The sequence below is a fragment of the Pan paniscus genome, chromosome 2 (assembly GCF_029289425.2).
Source record: "Pan paniscus chromosome 2, NHGRI_mPanPan1-v2.0_pri, whole genome shotgun sequence".
NCBI lineage: Eukaryota > Metazoa > Chordata > Mammalia > Primates > Hominidae > Pan > Pan paniscus.
Window position 1 is genome coordinate 67525399 of NC_085926.1, and position 23993 is coordinate 67549391.

Consider the following 23993-nt stretch of genomic DNA (forward strand, 5'->3'; position numbering starts at 1 on the left):
ATACCTGCAATGCTAGTGCTTCACTGTATTTAAGAAAATAATGGGGAAATGAAGATCAAAGACCAACTTGAACTTTACATTTCTTTGCTCTCACTTCCCAATCCCCAAACCACAAGAGTATAAAACAAAAATGATCCTTTCTTATGAAAAGGCTGGAATACAGTACTAACCTTTACTGAGTCTATTATCAAAGTTCACTGAGGAGCTCTCATCCAGGTTTAGATCTTATTTTACTGGGATTTTTTCACAGTAAAAACCAATCTTGATAGCTTTTAAAAATGAAACCAATTTTCATTTATTAAAATATAAGTCACTTCAATTTCTACATTTAACATCTGAAAGTCACAAATTAATTTCTTTCTAGAACATAAATTCTATGAAGAAAAAGGGCTTGCCTGTCTTGCACAGCTGTGTCCACAGTGCCTAGTACATGGTTGACCCTCGATAAATATTTGTTCCAGAACAGAATGCATATACATTTCAACTGACATAACATAGAAAGGGTCTGGTGTATTAGCATCTGGTAGAACTTTAAAAAGTTCAAAGAACAACAATTACTAGCTGAAGTACCTGCGACTTACTCTTAAAAGAGCATAGAAAATTAGAATATTGAAATATGGAGAGTGCTTCTATCCTAAACTCTCAACCTTTGCTACTGATACCTGGACAAGACTGAGTAGCAGATGCACAATTCTTTATTTTTAGTGGGAAATAACTGCATTCCCAAGGCTGAAGGATGCACATGCAAATCCTTCTAGTGTCCAAATGTGCACTGTCCTAGATGGTAGCCACTAGCCACATGAGTCTCTTGAGCACCTGAAATGTGACTAGTCTGAAATGAGATGTGCTGGAAGTGTAGCATTCCAACCAGGTTTCTGAAGATTGGGACAAAAAAATGAACACAAAATATCCTGTTGATAACTTTTTATATTAATTACATGTTGAAATGATGTTGTTTTAGATATATTGGAGTAAACAGAATATATTATTAACATTAATTTCACCCTTTTTTTCATTTTTTTAATGTGACTGTTAGAAAACTTTAAAATACTGACGTGGCTCACATTATACTCCTACTAGACAGTGGCAATCCAGACCGACACCTACAAAGTCTGTACGCCACAGGCGGGGATGCTCACTGAAAGGCAGACAGCAGGACCTGATCCCTAATATCTGGATCTGTAAGTAGGAAAATGAGCTAGATGTTCTACCACACAACAATCTCCCTTTGATATGGTTTGGCTGTCCCCACCCAAATCTCACCTTGAATTGTAATAATCTCCACATGTCAAGGGTGGGGCCAGGGGGAGATAATTGAATCATTCGGGCAGTTTTCCCCATACTGTTCTAATGGTAGTGAGTAAGCCTCACGAGATCTAATGGTTTTATAAATGGGAGTTCCCCTGCACAAGTTCTCGTCTGCCACCATGTAAGACATCCCTTTGCTCTTCCTTTGCCTTCCACTATGATTGTGAGGTCTCCCCAGCCATGCGGAACTGTGAGTCCACTAAATCTCTTTCCTTTATAAATCACCCAGTCTCAGGTATGTCTTTATTAGTAGCATGAGAATAGACTAATACACTCCTAAAGACTCGCAATAGCATTGGGAAATAAGTACTATTAGCTTTGACCTAAAGAAACTGAGGCAAGGACGGAGAAGGTACTTCTGCAGAATTACAAAGCTGGTAAAGGGAAGGCAAAACACTGAATCAAAGTTAGCTTGACTTTAAAGTCATGCCCTTGTCTTTGGTCTCCTCCAGTCACTCAGAGGGCACTCTCCCCATGTTCTAAGGGACTTAAAGAAGGATGTCGACAACTGACTCACCCTGCAAAGGCTTCTCAAGCCCTTCAGCCATGTTTCTCCCAGCCACTAACCCACAGCTGACAGAAGTGGGTGAAATAGTGACTAAAATCTCTGAAAAATTACCATGAAGCAACATCCCATGTGCTGCTATCTCAGGTAAAAGAATAAAGTTTTCCTAAATTGATGTTTTTTGCTTTTTTAAATTGCAGTTATCATTTCCTTTATTAGTTAACATGGATCACAATTTCCTTTTTGTGTTATCAAATATTGTTGAAGGCTTCCATCCACTCCCTGCACACATTATTGAACGATGCTCCACTGTTGTACTATTCTTCATTTCAAAAAGAGCTGGGATGAAAACACTCTAATGCTCATACTGTAAGAATTTCTGAGGGTACACCCTCCCTAAGGGATACTGAAAAGAAAGGGAAGTTGTTTGTTGTTCTAATTTTTTTTTTTTTTTTTAAGAGAGAGAAGGTCTCACTCTGGCGCCCAGGCTAGAGTATGTTACAGTGATCATAGCCCACTGCAATCTCAAACTCCTGGGCTCAAGTGATCCTCCTGCCAAAGCCTCCAGAGTAGCTAGGACTACAGGCATACACCACCATACTAGGCTAATTTTTTTAGTTTTTGTAGAAACGGGTTCTGCTATGTTGCCCAGGCTGGTCTCAAACTCCTGGACTCAAGTGATCCTCCCTCTTCAGCCTCTCAAAGTACTGAGATTATAGGCATAAGCCACCCCACTGAGCCTGTTCTAAGGTTTTTGACACTTAGGCCAAGTGCCTCCAGTGAGTGATCCTGGCGGAACTGAGGACACAGAGGTGCCTGTGAATCTCATGCAGCATGGGTCAGGCAGGGCCCGGTCTAGAGGAAACCTCTAGGTGTGCCAGGGAAGAAAGGCTCTATTCTCCTACACCCAGGCCATCACACTAAAGGCTGTCCTGTGATTCCACATCTCCTCCCAGGTCAGCAGGACTGAAGACTCACAAGGACAAAGCTCTGAAAGCAGACCCCTCCCTTCATGCTGCAGTTACCATGTGATTCCTGCACACTTACACACATGTACATGAGGCAATCTGGACTTTTTTGCTTTTGCAGTTCTAAGCTCTCCCCTGTATCTGTCCCTGTCAGTTTAATCCACAACAAAAAAAATTAACTAGTGGGAAACCACTACCTGTGAATTCACTGATTTGGGCAAGTGTATTTCACCCATTATGAATCAGCTTACTTAGTCTCTTAGCAGCCTCGAGAGCTTCATTTGCAGTGTCTGCTACAAAGAATCTTTGAACTCTCACTCCGTTGTCAGACATCAGTTTCTTGCTCTGGTATTCCTGCAGGTTCAGCCATCTTCTGGAGGTTAATTGAACTGCCTACAGAAATTGAAGGAGAGAGGTAAGAACATTCATTAATAGCAAGAAAAATAAAAGTCAACCTACATGGCCAGTCTTAGAGGTACTGTTGACTGGCAATCTGCAACCCAGAGTTGAGAGAAGCAAAAGAAAAAAAAACCCACTTAAATTCATGCCTAATTATTTTTTAACAAAAACTGTTAAGGACAACTACACACACACAAATGAATGCAGGTTTTTTAAAAATGCTGAAAGCTGAGTGAGCTCTGTGATCTAGTTAACAGTAATACACAAGTATCAATGTCTTGCTTTTGATATTGTACCACAACTACATGAGGTGTCAGCATTAGGGGAAGCTGGATGAAGAGTACATGGGGCTGCTATACTATTTTTGCAACTTCCTTTGAGTCTACAAGTATTTCAAAATAAGTTATTTTAAAAACTGTTAAGGACTCTATTACATGGATATGGCTCCCCCCTTCTCACCCCAAATAAATAAAGAGCATAGCATTATTTTAATAACTGTATATAGATTGTTAATCATTGTAAGGTTTTTCAGGAAATTTGTTTAAACACTCTGAAGTCACTGGGCCACAGACTAATTCATTTCTTTACCATAGTTTTTAACAGAGTCTGGGTAGGGCCATTGTGTGTTTAACGAGATTATCTCTTTCATCCACCAAGGTTGAGCGCAATAACCTGAAAGACTGACTATTAATTAAACTAGTTCCTAAACTGCAACTTGTGTATTAAAGGAAATTTGCTTAAGTTTCAAGTAGAAGTGGTTTTCCAATATGCACTACGTGTTTATCTGTGTTAAAAGGACATAGTTAAAGGACACAATAACATGAACAAATAAATTCCTTACATTTTATCCAATAATATCAACAGTATTCCCTACCAAATCCGTAAGCCCCATTTTTAAAAGAAGGAAAAAAAAAACCAGGAAAAATGAATACACTTAATGTAAACTCCTTTCCATCCATGAGTCATATGCAAAGGAAACACTACCCACAAGAGGAAGGATGACAATACAGTTAATGCACAAACCAAAAAAATCAATCACACAACTGGATCACAAGACTGATAGTACATGGACATCATCTGATACAATCCCTACTGGCTTCTGTCCACGGCTTTGGTGGATGTCCAAGGCAGTGTCACACAGATCATAAAAGTGAGGCCCACAGGGCTTCATCACATGGAGCCATTACCTTTTGGGACATCTATTGTGTCCTTAAAATGTCATTTTCTTCTGGTATCCCCAGGCTATGATGTATTCATGGAGCTCTTTTGAAATAGGGTGATTCAAAGCTCTATACCCCCACTACTAGACTGTGTTCCACTAAAGGGTAGAAAGTATGCCTTAAACTTCTCTGTATCTCTGTGAAGAAGGTGACAGTGCTTGACATATGAAAGACACCCAAAAAATGCCACTTAGATGGCCAAATGAATCAACTCTGCCTTTTGTCTCCTGATATGGACAATTTTTCATTCCCAGAAACTGGCCACCTCTAAAAATAAAAAAGTACAAGTTAGTCCTTAAGACATGAAATAAACATAATATAATGTATACACGCTGGTAAAAAATTCAAATTTCAACATGATCAAGCCTAAAGATAGCTCTCTGTTCTGTCCTTGTAGCTGCTGGTAATGATGGTTTGGTTTTGCTTTTAATATTGAAGTTGCCTATACTTCTTCTTTAGAAATAAATAATACTGGGATAAAAATAAATTGTCAGACAAGCAATGCTCACATCATTTACTGTATATTATTTTTTAACTACACATTATTTCTTAATCTTACTTTTTAAGTCTTGATGAAACATTAGTAATTTGAAAAACACAAAATTCTGTAAATGAACATACTCAAAGGCTTTATGGTCTTAATAGCGTGTTATATAACATACAAAGAAAAATACGAGTTTAAGGCATTTAGCGAAAAAGCCCCTTAGTGAAAGAAAACATTAAACATTAGCTGTGTGCTATTATCTAGGACCACTCTTAAAAGGCAAATAGGAACAATCAATAGATTATGTCTACGTTGACATAACAATTTAAAGCCATTAATCAAAGAAAGAAAAAATATAGTTTGAAAAGAGCATTTGAGGGAGACTAAAAACAGCCACAATGTGGTTGTGGTCAATTCCTTTTCATCAGAACACTCGCCATATTAATTTTAGATATGTTAATGCAATCTGCTGTAAACTAATTGCAATTGATCCAGAGGCCAGCTTCACAGACATGTAACATATATTGACTGTTTCCACACTGACTCAAATGAAAGCCAGCTTGAAGTCTGTTGCTCTTAAATTGAAAACCAGGACAATGAGCACAGTTCCAAATCCACTGATGACACCCGGCTATCACTCCACAAAGGAATTCTTTTACAGAATAATCACCTATTTTTGTCAATCCAAAACTTGGAAAACTAGGGCCCTGACTGGCTCTAAAACTTCAAGACAACTCCACTCATTAAGAATTTGTAGCTGGGTGTGGGCAGGCGCAGTGGTTCACACCTGTAATCCCAACATCTTGAGAGGCGGAGGCAGGAGGATTGCTTGAGCCCAGTAGTTCAAGACTAGCCTGGGCAACATAGTGAGACCCTGCCTCTACAGAAAGTGAAAACATTAGCTGGGTGTGGTAGTGCATGCCCACAGTACCAGCTAATTGGGTGGCTGAGGCTGGAGGACAACTTGAGCCTGGAAGGCTGAGGCTGCAATCCAGCTTGGGTGCCAGAGTGAGACTCAGTCTCGAAAAAAAAAAAAAAAATTGTGATACATCTACAGAAGTATAATTTATGTTTACTTCTGCATTTTCAGTTGTAAAAAAGGGTGAGAAGAAATCTGCTATGCAAATGGATGGTAGAAAGTACGCTGGAAATGTAATATAAACTGCTGAATAATAATAACAATAATAGTTCCATCTACTATTAATTGAGCACTTATGAGCTAGGCATTATATTAAATATTCACATTTCATGGTTAAAACAATCAGGAAATGTCAAGAATTATTATCTCTCTCTGTAGCTGTCATTAGTGCAAATCAAGAAATATCCTCAGTCTTCTTCCTTCTAGGCACTTCCTTACTTCAGCTGAAGTTAGGCGATGCCGTATCTACTACCTAGAGTTAGCACCAGATCCCCCAGGTTAGAGGCTCAGTCCCACAGGACTATACCCACTTGAGATGCCAGGCACAAGCCCCAGGTTATTTTACCTGTGCTTCTGACCAACCAGTTATCAATTGGGAGTTCCCAAGACCCCCTCCTCGGGTTTAACTAATTTTATAGGATGGCTAACAGAGCTCACAAAAACCACTGCTGACATTTACCAGTTATTTATAAAGGATATGACAAAAGACACTGGTGAACAGCCAGATGGAAGAGGTGTACATAACAAGGTATGCCCATGGAGCTTCCATGCCCTCTCTGGGGGTACCACCTTGCAGATACCGCCACATATTTGGCAATCTGGACACTCTCCAAACCTTGTCCTCTTAAGATTTTATGATTTTATTACATAGGCACGATTGTTACCTCATTAGCCATTGGCGATTAACTCAACTTTTAGTCCCACTCTCTTCCCCAGAGACTGGGAGGATGGAACCGAAAGTCCCAACCCTCTAATTATGCTATGGGCTTTCTAGTAACCAGTCACAATCCTGAAGCTACCTAGTGGACTCCAACCACTAGTCATCTCATTAGGGTAGAAAAGACACTCATCACTTCAGATATCCCAAGGGTCTTAGGAACTGTGTGCCAGGAACCAGGGGTAAAGACCAAATATGTATTTTTTTTATTATATCACAGTATCATATCAATTAACTAGTTCCAGCCAGTAAGTTGTGAGTACATATGTTGTGTGACACATTCAGGCCAATGTTTAATTGCCATCCCTCCCACCCCATCCAAGTTTGCCCTCTCTAGATATGGGGAATAGCAACATTCAAGATGGTAGCTGATCTATCAGCCAGGGACCAGAATAAGGATGGACATATAACAAGTGACTTTACATAAATGTGTAGTAAAAAATACACCTTCGTGGATTCTTAGTCACTGAAATTCTGGGGGTTATTTGTTACTATTGCACAACCTTTTTGCCCAGTTGGCTTTACTGACCAATAAAGCCATGTTACAAATTAGGAAACGGGCTGAACTTGCCCAAGATCACAAGTTACTCTGAAACAGTAAAACTTCTGGATCAACTGGGTAACACTATCGGTTCCCTGTGTTTGTATTCTGGTCCCAGAGGCTCTGTGGTGATAGAGACTGAGATAAGAGACAAGTAAAATAGTGTCCCTTTTGTCAAAAGTCTACCAGGAATAGGACTTTCACGAAATGCTGACAGAGCTCATGTAAGGTAAAATGTAACTACTCCAGGCTTTGGGAGGGAGGGAGGTGGAGACGTGAATAGGTGTTTTCCTAAGATGCTAGAATGGTAGAAGTTTATTTCAACTCCTAGGAAGAGCTACCTGTTATGACCCTAAAAATAACACCTTTGCTGCAGGAGACGTGAAGAATCTCTCAGATAATCCATGAATTCTAGAATGCAAGGAATGGAATGGAGTATAAAGATCATCTGCCCCAGTGCCTTTTGATTGTTTCTGCCAGTCATTTGCCAGCCTGCCCTCAGGACCATTCCACAGGCTCTTCTGCCTAAATTTGAGACTCTGTTCAGAGACTGAACAGTAGGGGGAAGACACCAGGCTTTGTTGTCCTCTTTGTGGGTGTAACAGCATCTCCTCTGAAGCTCCAGGTCTCTCCAGACAGCCCTCTCTTCCACATTCCAGCTCCCGCTATCTCCCCTGCTGTGACTTCTGCTTGTAACAGCTAGCCCTAGACTCTGCCAACACCATTTCCTTCCTCTCCTATGGCTCACGGAAGATTCCTGCTGTTGTCCATCCATCTCTGTGTTGCCTCCCAAGCCTGTGTGCCTTACAATCTTTCCGGCCCTTTGTTAAATTCTATTAAATGACCTCACAAAATCCCTGTCTTCCTGACTGGCCCTTACTGACACAGTGCTTCACAGGCTGAAGGTGAAGGGGAATGGCAGTGATCCACTTTTAAAAAGGTCTTTGGGACCCTATACTGGAGAAGTTTCCCAGTTAGTCACATCTTTCAAATACTGGGGTTTCAAGATATAAAGGGACCACTGGGGTCCAATCACCTCAGTTTACAGTCAGGAACCTGGAGGCCTAATGAGGGAAAGTGTCTTGCCTAGGGATCATATAGTAAGCCAGAGGCCTGATGAAAGCTGGACTAATTCCCAGCTTTTTTCCTTCCTTCACATGGATTTTGGCAAAGTGACCGTGATAGGAACAGCATCACATTCTTAAACTAGCTGGGGTAGGTGGGCACCTAGGTTTTGTTCCCTTTGGACTTGTACAATATCCTTGCCATCATTCCCTTCCTTCCTGCATTTCTTTGATAGAGCAAACATTTCTAAGCTTGGAGGGGAAGGGGAAAAATACAACTTAAAAGAAAAGCATCACATAAAGATTTAAGGGCCTATGGGAACAAGGGAGCAGAAGCAGAGAAAAAGAATGAAAAATGAGACAGGGGACAAAGAGAACCAGAAGATAACAAGACAATGGCTAAGTGGGCAAAAACTGACATAAAAACTCCAAGCACAAAACTAGACAGCTACACAGAAAAAAAAAAAAAAAAATGACATGCCCAAGAAATCATCCTTCGCCCCATGGTTTTAAAATTAGAGGTGTAGAAACAACTGAAATAGCACCTGGGGTGGGGAGGTGGGGGAATCAATAGAGAATATCAAAAGAAATGTCCCTGAGCTCGACACCCCTGAAAGGGAAAATTGTCTACCCACTGGCTCTGCACTTGCTCCAGCCTTCTTCAGCCCGACTTTGCACACTAGCACTGCTCACTTGGGAAGGCAGCATAAAGCAGTATTAGAAAGAGCCCAGGACTTACTAGTAATCAAGAAAATAGAAATTCAAACAAAACGGAAGAAGCCATTTTGCCAAAAGGAATGAAGATGCCACTGAACACAAACACAAACACACACACACATACACACACATACACGAGATCTGATGCTATTGTTGTTGAAGGTCAGGTGAAATGCACTTTCTCAGATACTATCCTTACAACAGAACACTAGTGCAACCACCTTCCAAAACAATTTGACAGTGTTTATGAAAACTAAAGTTCTCCCATTCTCTGACCTGGAAAGTCTACTTCCTGGGTATCTATCCTAGCAAAACATGTACCAGAGATACATGCAAGGATCTTCTCTGGAGAATTGTACATAACAAAAGGATACGATTGGAAATGATCCAAATGCCCATCAAACAGAAGACTGGCAAAACAAACTATAATATATTCTGACTGTGTGAACTATTTAACATTATCTGTGGCAACACAGTATCACCAAGTAACCATGTGTACCCCTACATTTCTCAGTTCTCTTGTAGCTAGTATGCCAAAACTTTTAAGAGACCATGTGCAACCCTCCAGAGCCCTATTTGTTGGCTACGAGGACCTGGAAGCCACATGTGGAGATGGTGGAATCACAGGTGAGATTAGGCTGGATTATAAGAGTTACAACATGGGGGATGTCACCTGACCCACATGTGCATGACTGAGAAATAAACGTTTGATGTGTTAACCACTGAGATCTTAGGAATAACTCATGATAACAGCATTGACTAATCTAGCCTATTAAGTCTGAACATGGTAGCACTGATTATTCTACAAGGCACAAGACTAAAAGAAACCAGCAAGCTGCAGAACAATACATACAGCAGAAGAACATATATTAGACACACATGTTCACACATGAAGCAATAATGTGTATCTTCTAAGGACAGATACATGCATAAGTAAATGTATAGGAAAAGGTCCAAATGATGTTCACCAAGCTATTGCCAGTAAACTTGGGAAGGGCAGACCAAGAAATTTCAACCTAATAATTAAAAAAAAAAATTTTAATAATGAATTTTTAAATAAATTCATTTATTATTTGTGCCATAAATATCAATCTACTTAAAAGCAACATTGAGAAAAAGAAATAAAAGCCAGGCATTAACACAATGGTGTAGCCTTAAGTCTCTATTAACTTTTCTGCAAAACAAAGGGCTTGCCCCTTACTTAAATGTAGCAGGGTTCTTCAAATGTGGTATGAAATCGAGGTGGGTGAGCAAAAGCCACATTTTCTGTTATACAGAACTACCACCTCTAATATAAACTCCTGCTGTTAGATATGAAGAGGCTCTTAAACCTCACTTCGAGCTCTCAACAGCAGTGACGACAGTGGAATACAAACAAGGAATTAGATTTAAACTCAGAGGAAAATATATTTCCCTCTCATTACAGGCATGGCAATGAAGGCAGATGCTTGGTGGGCTGTGGCAAGTCAAAAGTTAGTATGTGTTTGTTATATTTTAGTTTTGCCAATGTTGTTCTGTATGCAAATTAGCACCGATAAATCTACCTTAGTCACGTTACCTAGGAAATATGAGGCCTCAAATAAATGTGTTGGTGCAAATGAAAAGACAGATATAACTCAATGTGTCTCAATATAAGTGTCATAAAATAAAAGGCCTGCTTGTTTAAAACAGGCTCTGATGAAGAAGGCACTTTAACTGTGCCATCCAGTAAAAGAGATTAAGTGGAATCCTGTTTGTGAGAGGAAAAATAATAATACCAATAATGCTGTTCTGCTTAGGCCTTAATACGATGACAACAGCACGTCAACTTCTCTTTCAGCATGAAAACATGCTACAGAAATAGGTAAGAAAAGTAACCATTGGGATTAGAAGCCTAAGCCTATGGAAAGGAAAAAAATAATAATGTCAGATGTAGAAGGAAGAATAGGACTGTGGGTACTGACACTGTTCTTTTTCCCTCCATGTTCAGGCTAAAGAGCAGTCTTCATTGGAAGTCACCTTTGAAAACAGAGCGTCACTTTTGTTTAGCACTGCAATACTCTTCACCACTCTCCACTTGGGTTCTCCCTGTTTTGCACACTGTAAGAAAATGAATTAACCAATTAATTAGCCCCCTGTGGCTGAGTTCTTAAACTCTAGAAGGGGTACAGAGAGATCCTACCTACCCTATGGATGGCAGAAATGGCAGCTGACATGAGTTTCACTTCCTCATTTATAAAATAGAGGATACTAACAGGCCCATCTTCAAAGGCTGTTGTAAAGATTAAATGAGTTAATATATGCAAATAAACTGGAACAGTGCCCATGACAAGTACTCAAAAAAAGTTAGCTATTATTATTTAATCCAGAAATATAAAAGAGGAGGAAAGGTGTAACAAGTAGATACCTGGCAATCATTAAGATAAAAATAGTAGGTGATCATATAAATAATTTTGTTTTAATAGTGCCCACTGAGCGCTGCTCATTGTTTTAAATACATTTGTAGAGGTATTTTTAAACTCTAATCATGGAATTTCTATACTTGAATCACTCAACAATCACAGAAAAAGAACAGTACTTTGCAAAAGGAAGAACTAGAAAAATCTCACATTCAGAAAGCATCTTAAAATGTGCTACTTAGGGCCAGGCGCAGTGGCTCACACCTGTAATACAAGCATTTTGGGAGGCCAAGGTGGGTAGATCACAAGGTCAAGAGATTGAGACCATCCTGGCCAACATGGTGAAAGCCCGTCTCTACTAAGAATACAAAAATTAGCTGGGTGTGGTGGTGCGTGCCTGTAGTCCCAGCTACAGGGAGGCGGGGACAGGAAAATTGCTTGAACCCCAGAGACGGAGGTTGCAGTGAGCCGAGATCTCGCCATTGCACTCCAGCCTGGCGACAGAACAAAACTCTGTCTCAAAAAGAAAAAATGTGCTACTTACTATAAGTAAATTTACTTTTCATCTCATTTGAACTAGGTTATCCCCATCTCACAGAAGTCTGAAGGTGAGACAGGTTGGTTAAGTAGCTTGTCTAAGGCCACTCAGCTGATTAAGAGAGAGTCACGATTTGAATCCAGGTCCCCCTGCCTAAAAAAAACCCATGAGCTTTCTATTATCACATCTGACTTTTTCTCTTTTTAGTCAGTCTGTAAATCCTGTGTCAATTAAAAACTACTTGGAACCACCACAGACAAAAACTATACTGCCATTCCTGACCTAAAATTACTGTTTTCCGTTTTAAAGTATGAAAAAATAAAGCAGCTGACAAATTGGTAATAATAATAATGATGATATGGTACCTGAAAAGCCAGCGTTGAAGGGATGTAAAACTTAATTAGAGTGGATGGCTACAGAATAAAAGTACTTTAAAGTTCCCGCATCAAGAGAAACAACACTTGAGTTATTCTTCACAGGACATCAGACTAGGATCAGACCAGCATCCGAGACCATTTTTGTTCCATTGACAACGCATCTCTGATAGTGCCACATGTCTTATCTAAGGCCTCCAGCAGTAAAGCAAGCAGCATCAGTTTAAAATAATAATAATAAAATCATCTGTACTTCCAAAAAAGAATTGACAGTTGAGCTTCCAGATTATCCAGAAACTGGATCACAGCAGGTTGCTATTTTAGAATTCATTCTTCTTGGGGTGCCTTGGCAAAGTCTTACGTTGCTGATCCAAATCAAATACTAGTGAACATTTCTGAGTCCCATGAAATTCCAGAAACTGTGTTATTCCACTTGGAAAGCATTACCTCGTGAGATTCTCCAATTAAAGGAAGATACCAGCAGAAGCTCATTTTACAGATAAGCAAATGAAGGTTCAGAGTAACTAAGTGACTGCTCAGGGTGACACAGCTGGTTGGAGGCAAAGCCATATTTCAAATACAGGTATGTCTGACTGAGGAGCCCGTGCCCTTTAACGAGGCAGTGCTGGTGTATCATCTCCCAGTGCACAAACATGGGCCCTGAGCCTTGAAGTCAACTGGGGCAAAAGAAGCAGGAGGCTCTGGTTTATAGATTTCACTGCAGGAAGGTACAGAGCTGTACCGAATATGAGGTTCACTGGGAAAATGGGAAGGTGTGAAAGAGAGGTTGCTGGATCGGTTTCCCTAACTCAAAAGAATTAAGATTCGCAAAGATACTGCCTTGTTCTTTTTATCCTAGGTTCAGCAGAAAAGCAGCATATATTTTAAGGAGCAAAGAAATGTAAAACACTTTGTAGTAATGACAAATGCCCAAAGGAGGGTTTGCTGCATAACTCTATAATGCTGCTCTGCCAGCAGCAAGAAAGAAAGGGAGGGAAAAAAATACAACCTTGATAAACATTAGCATATTAGCACAACAGCAGAAACACATGTATAAAAGGCTCTAAAAATACCGAACATCCTTTCAGAATGCCTGTCTGTTCCCTCCTGGAGAGTATGCTAGCTCAATCACGTTGCAGAAGAAAATCACCTTAATTTTACCCTGCAAACAGAAGTAGGCAAGATTTATTTATAGATAAAGAAAACAAATTAAGGTAATATAAACATATACTGGCATTTAACTCCTACCAAGGAAACTGGCAGACCTATACTTTGTTCATTCATTTAATGAACAATTCATTTAACAATTTTCCACTGCATCCATAATGTGGTCACTGTGTTTGACATCCAAGATCTAGCAGTAATCAGCACAGACAAGTTCTTTGTGGTCAGCAAGCTTTTGCCCTAGGAGGAGAGGCAGGGAAGAAAGACATGAACACATTAATGAAGAGTGTAATTACAGAGCAGCAAATGCTATGAGGGAAAAGAAAGACACACATGATGAGGCCGGGTGCAGTGGCTCACACCCGTAACCCCAGCACTTTCGGAAGCCAAGGCAGATGGATCACCTGAGGTCAGGAGTTCAAGACCAGCATGGCCCACATGGTGAAACCTTGTCTCTACTAAAAATACAAAAATTAGCTGGGCGTGGTGGCATGCACCTTTAATCCCAGGTACTCGGGAGGCTGAGACAGGAGAACAGCTTGAACCCAGGAGGCGGAGGTTGCAGTGAATCGAGAATGCACCACTGGACTCCAGCCTGGGCGACACAGTGAGACTCCATCTCAAAAAAAAAAAAAAAAAAAGAAAGAAAAAAGAAAAAGAAAAGAAAGACACATGATGAGCTGTGCAGGCCAATTTTAGACTGAGTGGTCACCTTTGAAGAAACGACATCTGTGCAGAAACCTGGAGACAGAAAAGAGGTATACCTGTGAAGGAGCTGAGGCAAAGCACAGCAGGCTGAGAGGCCAGCATGTTCCAAGGCTCTGGGGCAGGAAAGGGGTTGGCATGTGCACGAACAAGGGAGTATGGTGACAGAGGAGCATGAAAATGCCAGCAGGGACCAGATAATGCAGGTGCTGGTAAGGCAAATACAGAGTTTAGACTTCATTCACTCAGTTTTAAACAGGGAAGTGAGAAGATCAAATTCACGTTTTAGAAAAGCCACTGTTTTCTGTTTGGAGAATAAAACCAATTGGGAGAGAGCTGCATTAAACCAGATTAAGGTTAGCAAACTTTTTCTATAAAGAGCCAGATAGCAAATATTATAGGCTTTGAGGCCAGGTGGACTCTGTTGCAACTACTCAACTCTGCCTTTGTAGTACAAACTAGCCATCAATCATAAATAAATTAATGGGCATGGCTGTGTTCCAATAAAGCTTTATTTGGCTAGCAGGCCAGTGTGTTGATCTCTCAACTAGACTATAGAGAAGGGCAGTAGAGGTGCGGACAGAAAGAAATGAGGGGATTCTGGATAAAGTTTGGTGATGAGGTAAAGCTTACTTGTGGATTAGATGTGGGTTTAAGGAAAAAAACAAGAAATCTAGTATTAGACACACACACACTTTACAATGTTCGTTGGCATGCATGTGGTAAATCTGATGTACTTGCTAGTCATAAAAAAGGCACTTCTTTAAAAACAATCTTAACCTCAAATCTTTTGCCCAAACTGGCCTGTTATAGTTTGAATGTTTCTTCCCTCCAAAACTCATATGGCACTTAATCTCCAATGTGGCAGTATTGAGAGGTGGGATCTATAACAGGTAATTGGGTTCTGAGAGCTTTGCCCTCATGAATGGACCAATCCATTCAAGGATGAATGGATTAATGGGTTAATGGATTATCACAGGAGTGAAATCGGTGGCTTTCTAAGAAAAAGAAGAGAGATGAGAGCTAGTACTCTCAGCCCCTTCACCATGCATCCCTTGGGGACTATGCAGAAGAGGTCTCACCAGCAAGAAGGCCCTCACCAGATACAGCCCTTTGACCTTGGACTCCTCAGGCTCCATAACTGTAAGAAATAAATTCCTTTTCTTTAAAAATGACCTAGTTTCAGGCTGTCTCTTATAAGCAACAGAAAATGAACTAAGACATGGCCTTTGTATTACATTTAATTATTGACATTTCTGCACATCATTCCACCACATCAGAGCTGCTGGGCCTTTGATCTTATAACTTTCTTCCATTATTTAATATCAATCTCAGCGGGCAGCAGGCTGCAGTACCTCTATCTGCTACAGTGGCCCATCTGAGATTCTCTCCTAGGAGAGAACACAAGGCCTCCCTTGATTACAGAGATGCTACATAGAAATAACAAAAACCAAATACATTAAAGCTAAGGATTAATAAGATGTGGCCTATCCAATGGAATACTGTAAAATGGTTCCAATGAATGAACCAGCTCTTAAAATATGACAATGCTTTGTAAATACAAAGCAAAACATAGGGGAAAAACTAGCAACTGGTAGAACAAGAGGAACACATAAGAGTATTTATGCACACTTAAATAGAAAATAATAATAGTAAACAATCTTAGGAAGATACATACATGGATATATCAAAACCATTTGGAAGGTGACATGCCAAGTTTAGGACACTGACTATGTTAAAGAGTCAGAAGGGATCATGGATTTTCCGATGAGACAACAACAGACTTCAATTTCATCACTTATACTTCACGTCTTTTATTTTAAAGTGATCTGAGCAAATCTGAGAAAATAGTAGTTGGAACTTCTTCACGCTGGACCCACAGATGACTGTGATATTAATCTCTATACGCTGTTTTATCCTGAATAAAAGTTATCTATTTAATGTAGTTAATTTAATAACTACATTTAATTCCCCAAAGATGGGTTTATTAATAAAACAAAAGAAGGCAAGCTAGAAAAAGAAAAAAAATCTAATTACATTTAATAAAATTAATAATTTTCTAATTATTTTGAAAAGATTAATAAGATCTGAAGGAAACCTGAGATCATGACAGGCCAAAAGTCCATGTGACACATGAGTAACTGAGGCCTGAAGTTACAAGAGTAACGGACACTCCCTCAACAGGCCAGCATTAAGCACCCATCCCTGTGCTTAGGCACTGCCCTTGCAGCCTGCCAAGACAACATCTCTGCAGAACAGTTGAGCTCATGGAAGAAGGCGAGGATATTTGTGCCAAGTAGCTTGGTCTTATGTCAGGTTCATGTTCATAAAAATTGAGTCTCTGCTCACTTGTGGCACAAATAACTCTAGAAGTTGTTTCCTTAAAATTAAGTCACTGCTCCATCTCATTTAAATATATATATATACCTATGTGTATGTATGTGTATATATATGTCATTCCCCCCACCCACTCAGGTGAGTCTCTATGGTGGCAAAAGAGGGTCTGTGTTCCAAGAATCATCTCCATGCAAAGTGTTCATTTGAAAACAAATTGCGGCTGGGCGTGGTGGCTCACGCCTGTAATCCCAGCACTTTGGGAGGCCAAAGCGGGTGAATCACGAGGTCAGGACATCGAGACCATCCTGGCTAATACCATCTCTACTAAAAATACAAAAAAATTAGCTGGGCGTGATGGCGGGTGCCTGTAGTCCCAGCTACTCAGGAGGCTGAGGCAGGAGAATGGCGCGAACCCGAGAGGCGGTGCTTGCAGTGAGTGGAGATCGAGCCACTGCACTCCAGCCTGGATGACAGAGTGAGACTCCATCTTAAGAAACAAAAAATAAGAAAGAAAAGAAAACATTAAAAAGAGTACAATACTAGGCCATGGGATCATTCTTTAAATTTTCAAAACGGGGAAAAAATCTTGTTCTGGGGCTATTCATTATTCATTAAAACCCGCCCAACTACGCCATCAGAGCAGATCCTTTACAATACTCAGAGAAGGGAAAGTACTAGATATTTTTATTCAACCATGTGGCCCAAACACATCACCAGTGTGAGAGGAACAACAGCAGTGTTTTTCAAGATCTCTACCTCAAATGAGCTTGCACACTAAGCGGGTAAAGCAGAGATATTAGCAAAACACCAGCTTCCAGGGTGGCTGGGATAATGTACGTGAAGGTGCTTTGTAAACCCTAAAGAACCTACGTGCACATTCACCATCACCATTACCAGGGGTCAAACATGTCATCTCAATGCATCAGATTTGACTGTCTCACAGGGCCCTGCTACCATCTCCACACCCTGCAGTTAGCAATTTGTTAGCCCTCCTTAAATTACTCCCCAAAGTCCTTTCCAGTAAATCCAGATGAAAGCTTGCAAGGGACAGACTTTATTCAATCAACCCACTCCTGCTCCTTCTAAGGATCTAATAGTGCTTAATAGTTTAGGATACATTTGAATTTAATGGGATTTACCTGATAGCAAGAGACTTCTCATCACTTCTTTATAGCGGCAGTTTTGAGTGACCTAGCTAACTCAATCTCACAAGTTCGCCTGTCACACTGGCGTGCCAAAGAAATGACTTGTAGAGTAGGAAATGAGCGACCTTCGCTGGGGAAATTCCTGAGATCATCTCTCTGACATTTTGAATGTTCTCTGTGCAGAATGATAATTGGTGTCTGTGAGGTCTGAAGTCCACTATTTATGTTTAGAAAGACATTTCATTCTTGTTGATGAATAAAATACTGCTGCTATGGAAAACTTGATCTTAGATGCTTTTAAAGAAAAATATAACATTGTAGAGAGCACCCTTTCTTTCACAATTTCATTGTCAAAATCTCCATTTAAGGAGAAATAATAATTTTGATGATTAAATTCCATGGCCCTCCCCAATATTCCACATAAAATGCCCTAGTTATAAAAAAGAAAAACACATGCCAAATTTTTCCATCTATGTTAGTCATCTCTTCTCTTATAGTAATTTGAATTTCTTTAGCCAGGGAGGGGGAGAGGGTAAATCATCCAAATATTACTTTTATCTATAAGAATAATCCATAGAAGTTAAATTCAAGGTGAGCTTTCAGAAAACTAGATATCATGAAAAGGAAACTTTAAAATAATCCCTGAAAAAAAAATTTATACCCAAGTGCAGAATGCACGGTAGTCAAATGAGCCTGTCACACTGTCCAGGAAATGTGTGAAATACATACTGTCATTCATTTGAAAAGCCCACTGTGATGACAAAGACCTCAGAAAAGTACACACAAAAAGACTCTTACAAATAGACAATCTGACACAGTATCTAAGCAGCAAAGGAAACAATATCCTAAACATACTATACCCTCTTAAAATCGGAGGAGTCAAAGAACCTAAGAAACATCAAGAAAGTTTTATACTAATGAGTCTTCTTTTAGGAACCCATAGTGAAATGCTAGATGATATTGCCACAAGCTAACAACTGGCCCAAACTAGAAGTGAACAGAGAATGAGGCAGAAAGGATCAAAGTATGCTGTAATGTCAAGATGACAGTTCTGGGAGTTGATAATTGAGAAATAAGCTTAAGTGAGTGGCATCGAAGGCTCGGTGGGTCATCTTCACCCTGCCATTTATTCACAGGTGACCTCTGTTTATTTATGCTAACTGCAAATATCAACCACCATGACCTTACAAGTTTGCTGACAAAGTAAAATGAAAGATTTCTGTGAAATCTCTTTTCCACCTTGTCCAGGATCAAGAAGCAACACCAGGGAGGTGAGAAATGCACCACAGTGGGGATTTGGTTCTATGACCTTCCACCAGGTAGATCCAGCCAGCATCTAATTAGCTACCCAATGCAGGAGAAAGATCTGAACAACTCTCCCTTATTGGCCATTACTCTCTTCTCTTGAGGACCTTTGCCTCTAAAGAAGGACAGTCAGCTCAAAATTAAAATTGATCTCTGAAGCTCCTGCTGCCTCTGAAAACACTAGACATGAAAGCTACTCACCTTCTCAGGGCAGAAGAAACACCCCAAGGAAGTATACTGATGGCCGGGAAAATGACCTGAGGCCTTGAGAACAAGCCCCCTCCCAAAAGCAATCTGCTGAACACCAAGTATCACCTACACTACAGGGTAAGATCTAGTGCTAAGCACAGTGGGGACACAGAAAGGATGAATGTAAGACTGGACCAAGCTGTCTAAACCAAGCTGCTATATTCATAGCAGCACTAGGGGAAAAAATTAATGGAGTGCCCCTGGTAGAGGAGAATGGTAAGCAGATAAGAACTAGATTGAAGTAGGATCCCACAGTCAAAAGAGCATAGGACAGGGATGTACCCAAAGTAGGAATAGCTACATATATATATATATATATATATATATATATATATATATATATATTTTTTTTTTTTTTTTTTTTTTTTAGATGAGTCTCGCTCTGTCGCCCAGGCTGGAGAGCAGTGGCGCCATCTCAGCTCACTGCAAGCTCCGCCTCCCGGGTTCACGCCGTTCTCCTGCCTCAGCCTCCCGAGTAGCTGGGAGTAATTTTTGTATTTTTACTAGAGACGGGGTTTCACCGTGTTAGCCAGGATGGTCTTGATCTCCTGACCTCATGATCCGCCCACTTCAGCCTCTCAAAGTGCTGGGATTACAGGCGTGAGCCACCGCACCCGGCCGCTAGGATTATCTTTTGTCTGAAGGCTGGGCACCCATGGAGCAGAGCGGGGGCTCGGGCAACCATCAAAATGATCAGCACCAAGTAGCAAGGGGTATGCTGGACAAAAATAGCAATTGTAGGGTACACGGGCCCAAGAGATGAAATAATGCCTCAGGGGACTACCAATAGGAAAAGACCAGTTACTGGCAGTCACTGGTGACAGGATGCTCTAAGGCACAAGAGCAAGAATGATGAAACAACACAGACCAACATCATGAAAGAGAAACAAATAGAAGAACTAACGCTGAAGGAGAAAAAGTTGAAGGAGGACATAGCACAAAACTGCTTTTTAAAAGTACATGCCGGGCGCGGTTGCTCACGCCTGTAATCCCAGCACTTTGGGAGGCCAAAGCGGGTGAATCATGAGGTCAGGACATCAAGACAATCCTGGCTAACACGGTGAAACCCAATCTCTACTAAAAATACAAAAAATTAGCTGGGCGTGGTGGTGGGCACCTGTAGTCCCAGCTACATGGAAGGCTGAGGCAGAAGAATGGCGTGAACCCGGGAGGCGGAGCTTGCAGTGAGCCGAGATCGCACCACTGCACTCCAGCCTGGGCGACAGAGTGAGACTCCGTCTCAAAAAAAAAAAAAGCATAATACACCAGAGAGACGTGAGAGGATAGTATATGTATCAAAAAATTTTCAACTATAAGTTTGAAATGTTTTTGTTTTTAAAAAAGGACTAGTAGAGATGAGTTGAAAGTAGAGAGACTATAACCAGAAGACAAATCAGTGAGCTTGAAACTGAAGATGGGGGAATTTCATGGTCAAATATCTGGGAAATACATAGTTTTATTTTCTTCACTTAGAGGTTCTCGATATATGCTTTATTTGAGGTTCTGAGGAGCTTGACCATTTAAAAAAAATCTACTTAACTATATTTAGTTATCCCCCAACCAATTTTTACTTGGCATCTGCTTTAAATCCCATGGAATTAGTTACTCCTTTGGGAAATGCCACAGACTGCAAAACAGGACAAAGTACACAACTAACCATACATCATATAGAAGCAAATTGGAGCTGTTGCACATTTGTGTGAAAATACTTTTATTTGGATATTTCACAATTATTTTCTCATTAGATCTGAACAGCATCTTTGGGATTCAATGTAGTAAATCAAAAGAAAGATGAAGAGGACCTGGACTTGGGCCATTATCAGTGACATGCCAGTTATGAAGTTATTTTGTCTCAGATCCAAAATCGCCTTTCTAGGTGTTCATTGCTCTGCGGGGCTGATAATCCTGCAAATTACTTTCTCTTTCGCCATCTGGCTTCCTATTAGGGTCTGCCCATATGGGGCACACTATAGGGAGACTAAAGGGCTGGCAGATAGAGATGATATCTGCTCCTTTCTAATGTTTTGTCACCATAGCCCCTGGCCCCACAGCTCCTCACCCTGGCAAAAGGAGCTGGTTTCAAGACTAGCTGGTTCCAGTTTACAGGTGCTACCAGCACTCCCTGACCAGCCTTGGAGCCACTGAAACCAGCCAAGCAGCAGCCTTTCCGAAAACTCTAGGTCCCAGCTCTGCAGGACCTATGTTCCAAGTTCCCAAGTTCTTAGAGAGCTTCAACCTCTTCCTTTTATCTTGGGTTGGGGGTGGGGGGCACTGCCTCCTGCAAGTTATAATCTCTGTTTTAGTTAATGGTGGGTTTTTTTGGAGTTTTTTGCCCTTCTAGTCCTCCAATACTTCTTTACTCAATTCTCTATGTTAAATTTTATCTGTTAAAATAATGGGCATAGTCTCTATCTTTCTAACTGGACCCCAAATGATAAAAGCAGGAATAGGAAGACACATATAAATACATAGAAATTTAGTAAATACTTCCCTGTTTCATACTTTCTTATGTGTACTAATTTTATATATGTATATGGCTAGAGCAGCTCCACAGGGCAATCACTTGTTTTGTTCACTGATGAGTGCCCCGTGCCCAGAACACTGCATGAGACATTGTAGGCATTCGATTTAGTTTTTTATTGAATGAAGGCGAGTATGAATGTATAAGATGGTCAAAGGTAGATTTACCCCTATATGCAGTTGTAAGGAATATTTTGATACACTATTTGGGATGAGTGGATGAGACACCCAGAGGGTATGTTTAAGTAACCACAGATAGAAAGCAAACTTTCATCGAAGAGAAGGGTGTCTAGCTGACCACAGGACTTTTTGGTGAGTGGACATGGAACTGATATGGTTTGGCTGTGTCCCCACTCAAATCTCACCTAGAACTGTAGCCTCCATAATTACCAGTGGGAGGTAACTGAATCATGGGGGTGGGTTTTTCCCATGCTGTTTTCATGATAGTAAGTCTCATGAGATCTGATGGTTTTATAAAGGAGAGTTCCCTGCACATGCTGTCTTGCCTGCCACCCTGTAAAATGTGCTTTGCTTCTCCTTTGCCTTCCACCATGATTGTGAGGCCTCCCCAGCCATGTGGAACTGTGAGTCCACTAAACCTCTTTCCTTTATAAATTACCCAGTCTCGGATATCTCTTTATTTGCAGTGTGAAAATGAACTAATACAGCAAGTTGGGGAATTATATACAGCAAGAACTGCTCCATGTTAACACAGGAGAACGTTATCAGTGAGCAGCGGGAAAAGGCAGAGAGAGGGGAAGAGAACAAGGAAGAACAGACACATGTGATGAGAATGAGAAAAGATGTTGTGGATTCAGCATGCCTTCACATTTCTTCTCTGAAACCTGCAGCATAATCTGTTCAGTACGCTTTGGTGTAAGAACGTTTTCTGCTGAATATGAAGAGAGGCTGAGCACCATATTGAGTTAAGCATTGGCAAAGACAGATGTCATGTGTGGTGTTTTCTGACACCAAATATGTGTTATTTCCTCAGAATTCTCCAATTATCCAACACCAACTGGTTGTCCAAAAATTCCATTCAATTCTCACACTAACTCCCAGAGTTAGCACAAACACCACAGGTTAAGGGCTCAGTCCCCCAGACTGCTCCCACTCCAGATGCCAGCTGCAAACAGGGTGGCAGGCCACCTGCACACACAGGGGTTCCCACTGCTCAGGTTCAATAAGTCACTAGAACAACTCACAGAACTCTAGAGAATATTTATGATTACTGGTTTATTATAAAGGATAAACCTCAGAAATGGCCAAATGGAAGAGATGCAATAGAACATGATATGGGGGAGGGGGGGCGCCCATATGTGTTCACCAACCTGGAAGCTCCCCTAATGTCAGTGTTTCAGAGTTTAATCAAGGTTTCATTACTTAGCCATGATTAAGAAATTGGCCATTCGTGACTGAACTCAATCTCCAGCCTCTCTCCCCTACTTAGAGGTGTTGGGGTAGGGGACTGAAAACTAAAAGTCCTATCCACCCTTCTTGGCATGGCTAACCCCTCCCTTAAAACTATCTAAAGGGCCACCAGCAGTCACCTCATTAGCATTAAAACCCAGGTATGGCTAAAAGGAGCTTAAAAATAACAAAAGAACATTTTATAAGTAACAAAAGAAGCTCCTACCACTCAGGGTTTTAGATCTGTGCCAGGAACCAGGAACCATGACCAAATATATATATATTCATTATACCACACATTACATGCTAGGAAAATCAGCTTTAATTACAGCATTCTCTAATCCTACTCTCTGCCCCCTTCTCATCTTGCAACCCTAAAAACACAAAAGATAAATTATGTGCTACAGCCAGGAAATGCATATTGAGCTTATAAAAGGATTCTTATGCTGTCTCTAAAAATAAAAAAAAAATTTTCAGAGAAATGTATTATGAGGATACAAGGTACTGTACACTCTATTTACGATAAAGGAATGAAACCTACTTTATAAAGCAAATGTGAAAAAAAAAACTCCTTAATTACCTATCTTACATATTTCAAAATAAATGTTAAACAAATTCTAATTGCATTATGTTGTTTAATATTACCTATAAGAAATGTAAAGGCCTTAAGCACAAACAAGTGAAGGACAGAAGGAAAGAATATCATTTAAACTGTAGACTTTGGTGGTTCTATTATATAGAAGATTAAATACTGATGGTCAAGGACATTAAACATAGAATGCAATGAATTTCCTTTCTTTCGAAAA

At 40.4% G+C, this 23993-nt stretch overlaps 1 protein-coding gene across 1 annotated transcript in view; it reads right to left on the reverse strand.

Annotated features, from left to right (window-relative positions):
* The window catches only part of SUCLG2 (succinate-CoA ligase GDP-forming subunit beta), a 285838-nt gene that overhangs the window by 228121 nt on the left and 33724 nt on the right, over positions 1-23993 (reverse strand). The window contains exon 2 of the mRNA XM_034956854.3: positions 3033-3174. Within this exon, the coding sequence (XP_034812745.2) occupies positions 3033-3174 (142 nt within the window). The remainder of the gene's footprint in view (positions 1-3032; positions 3175-23993) is intronic.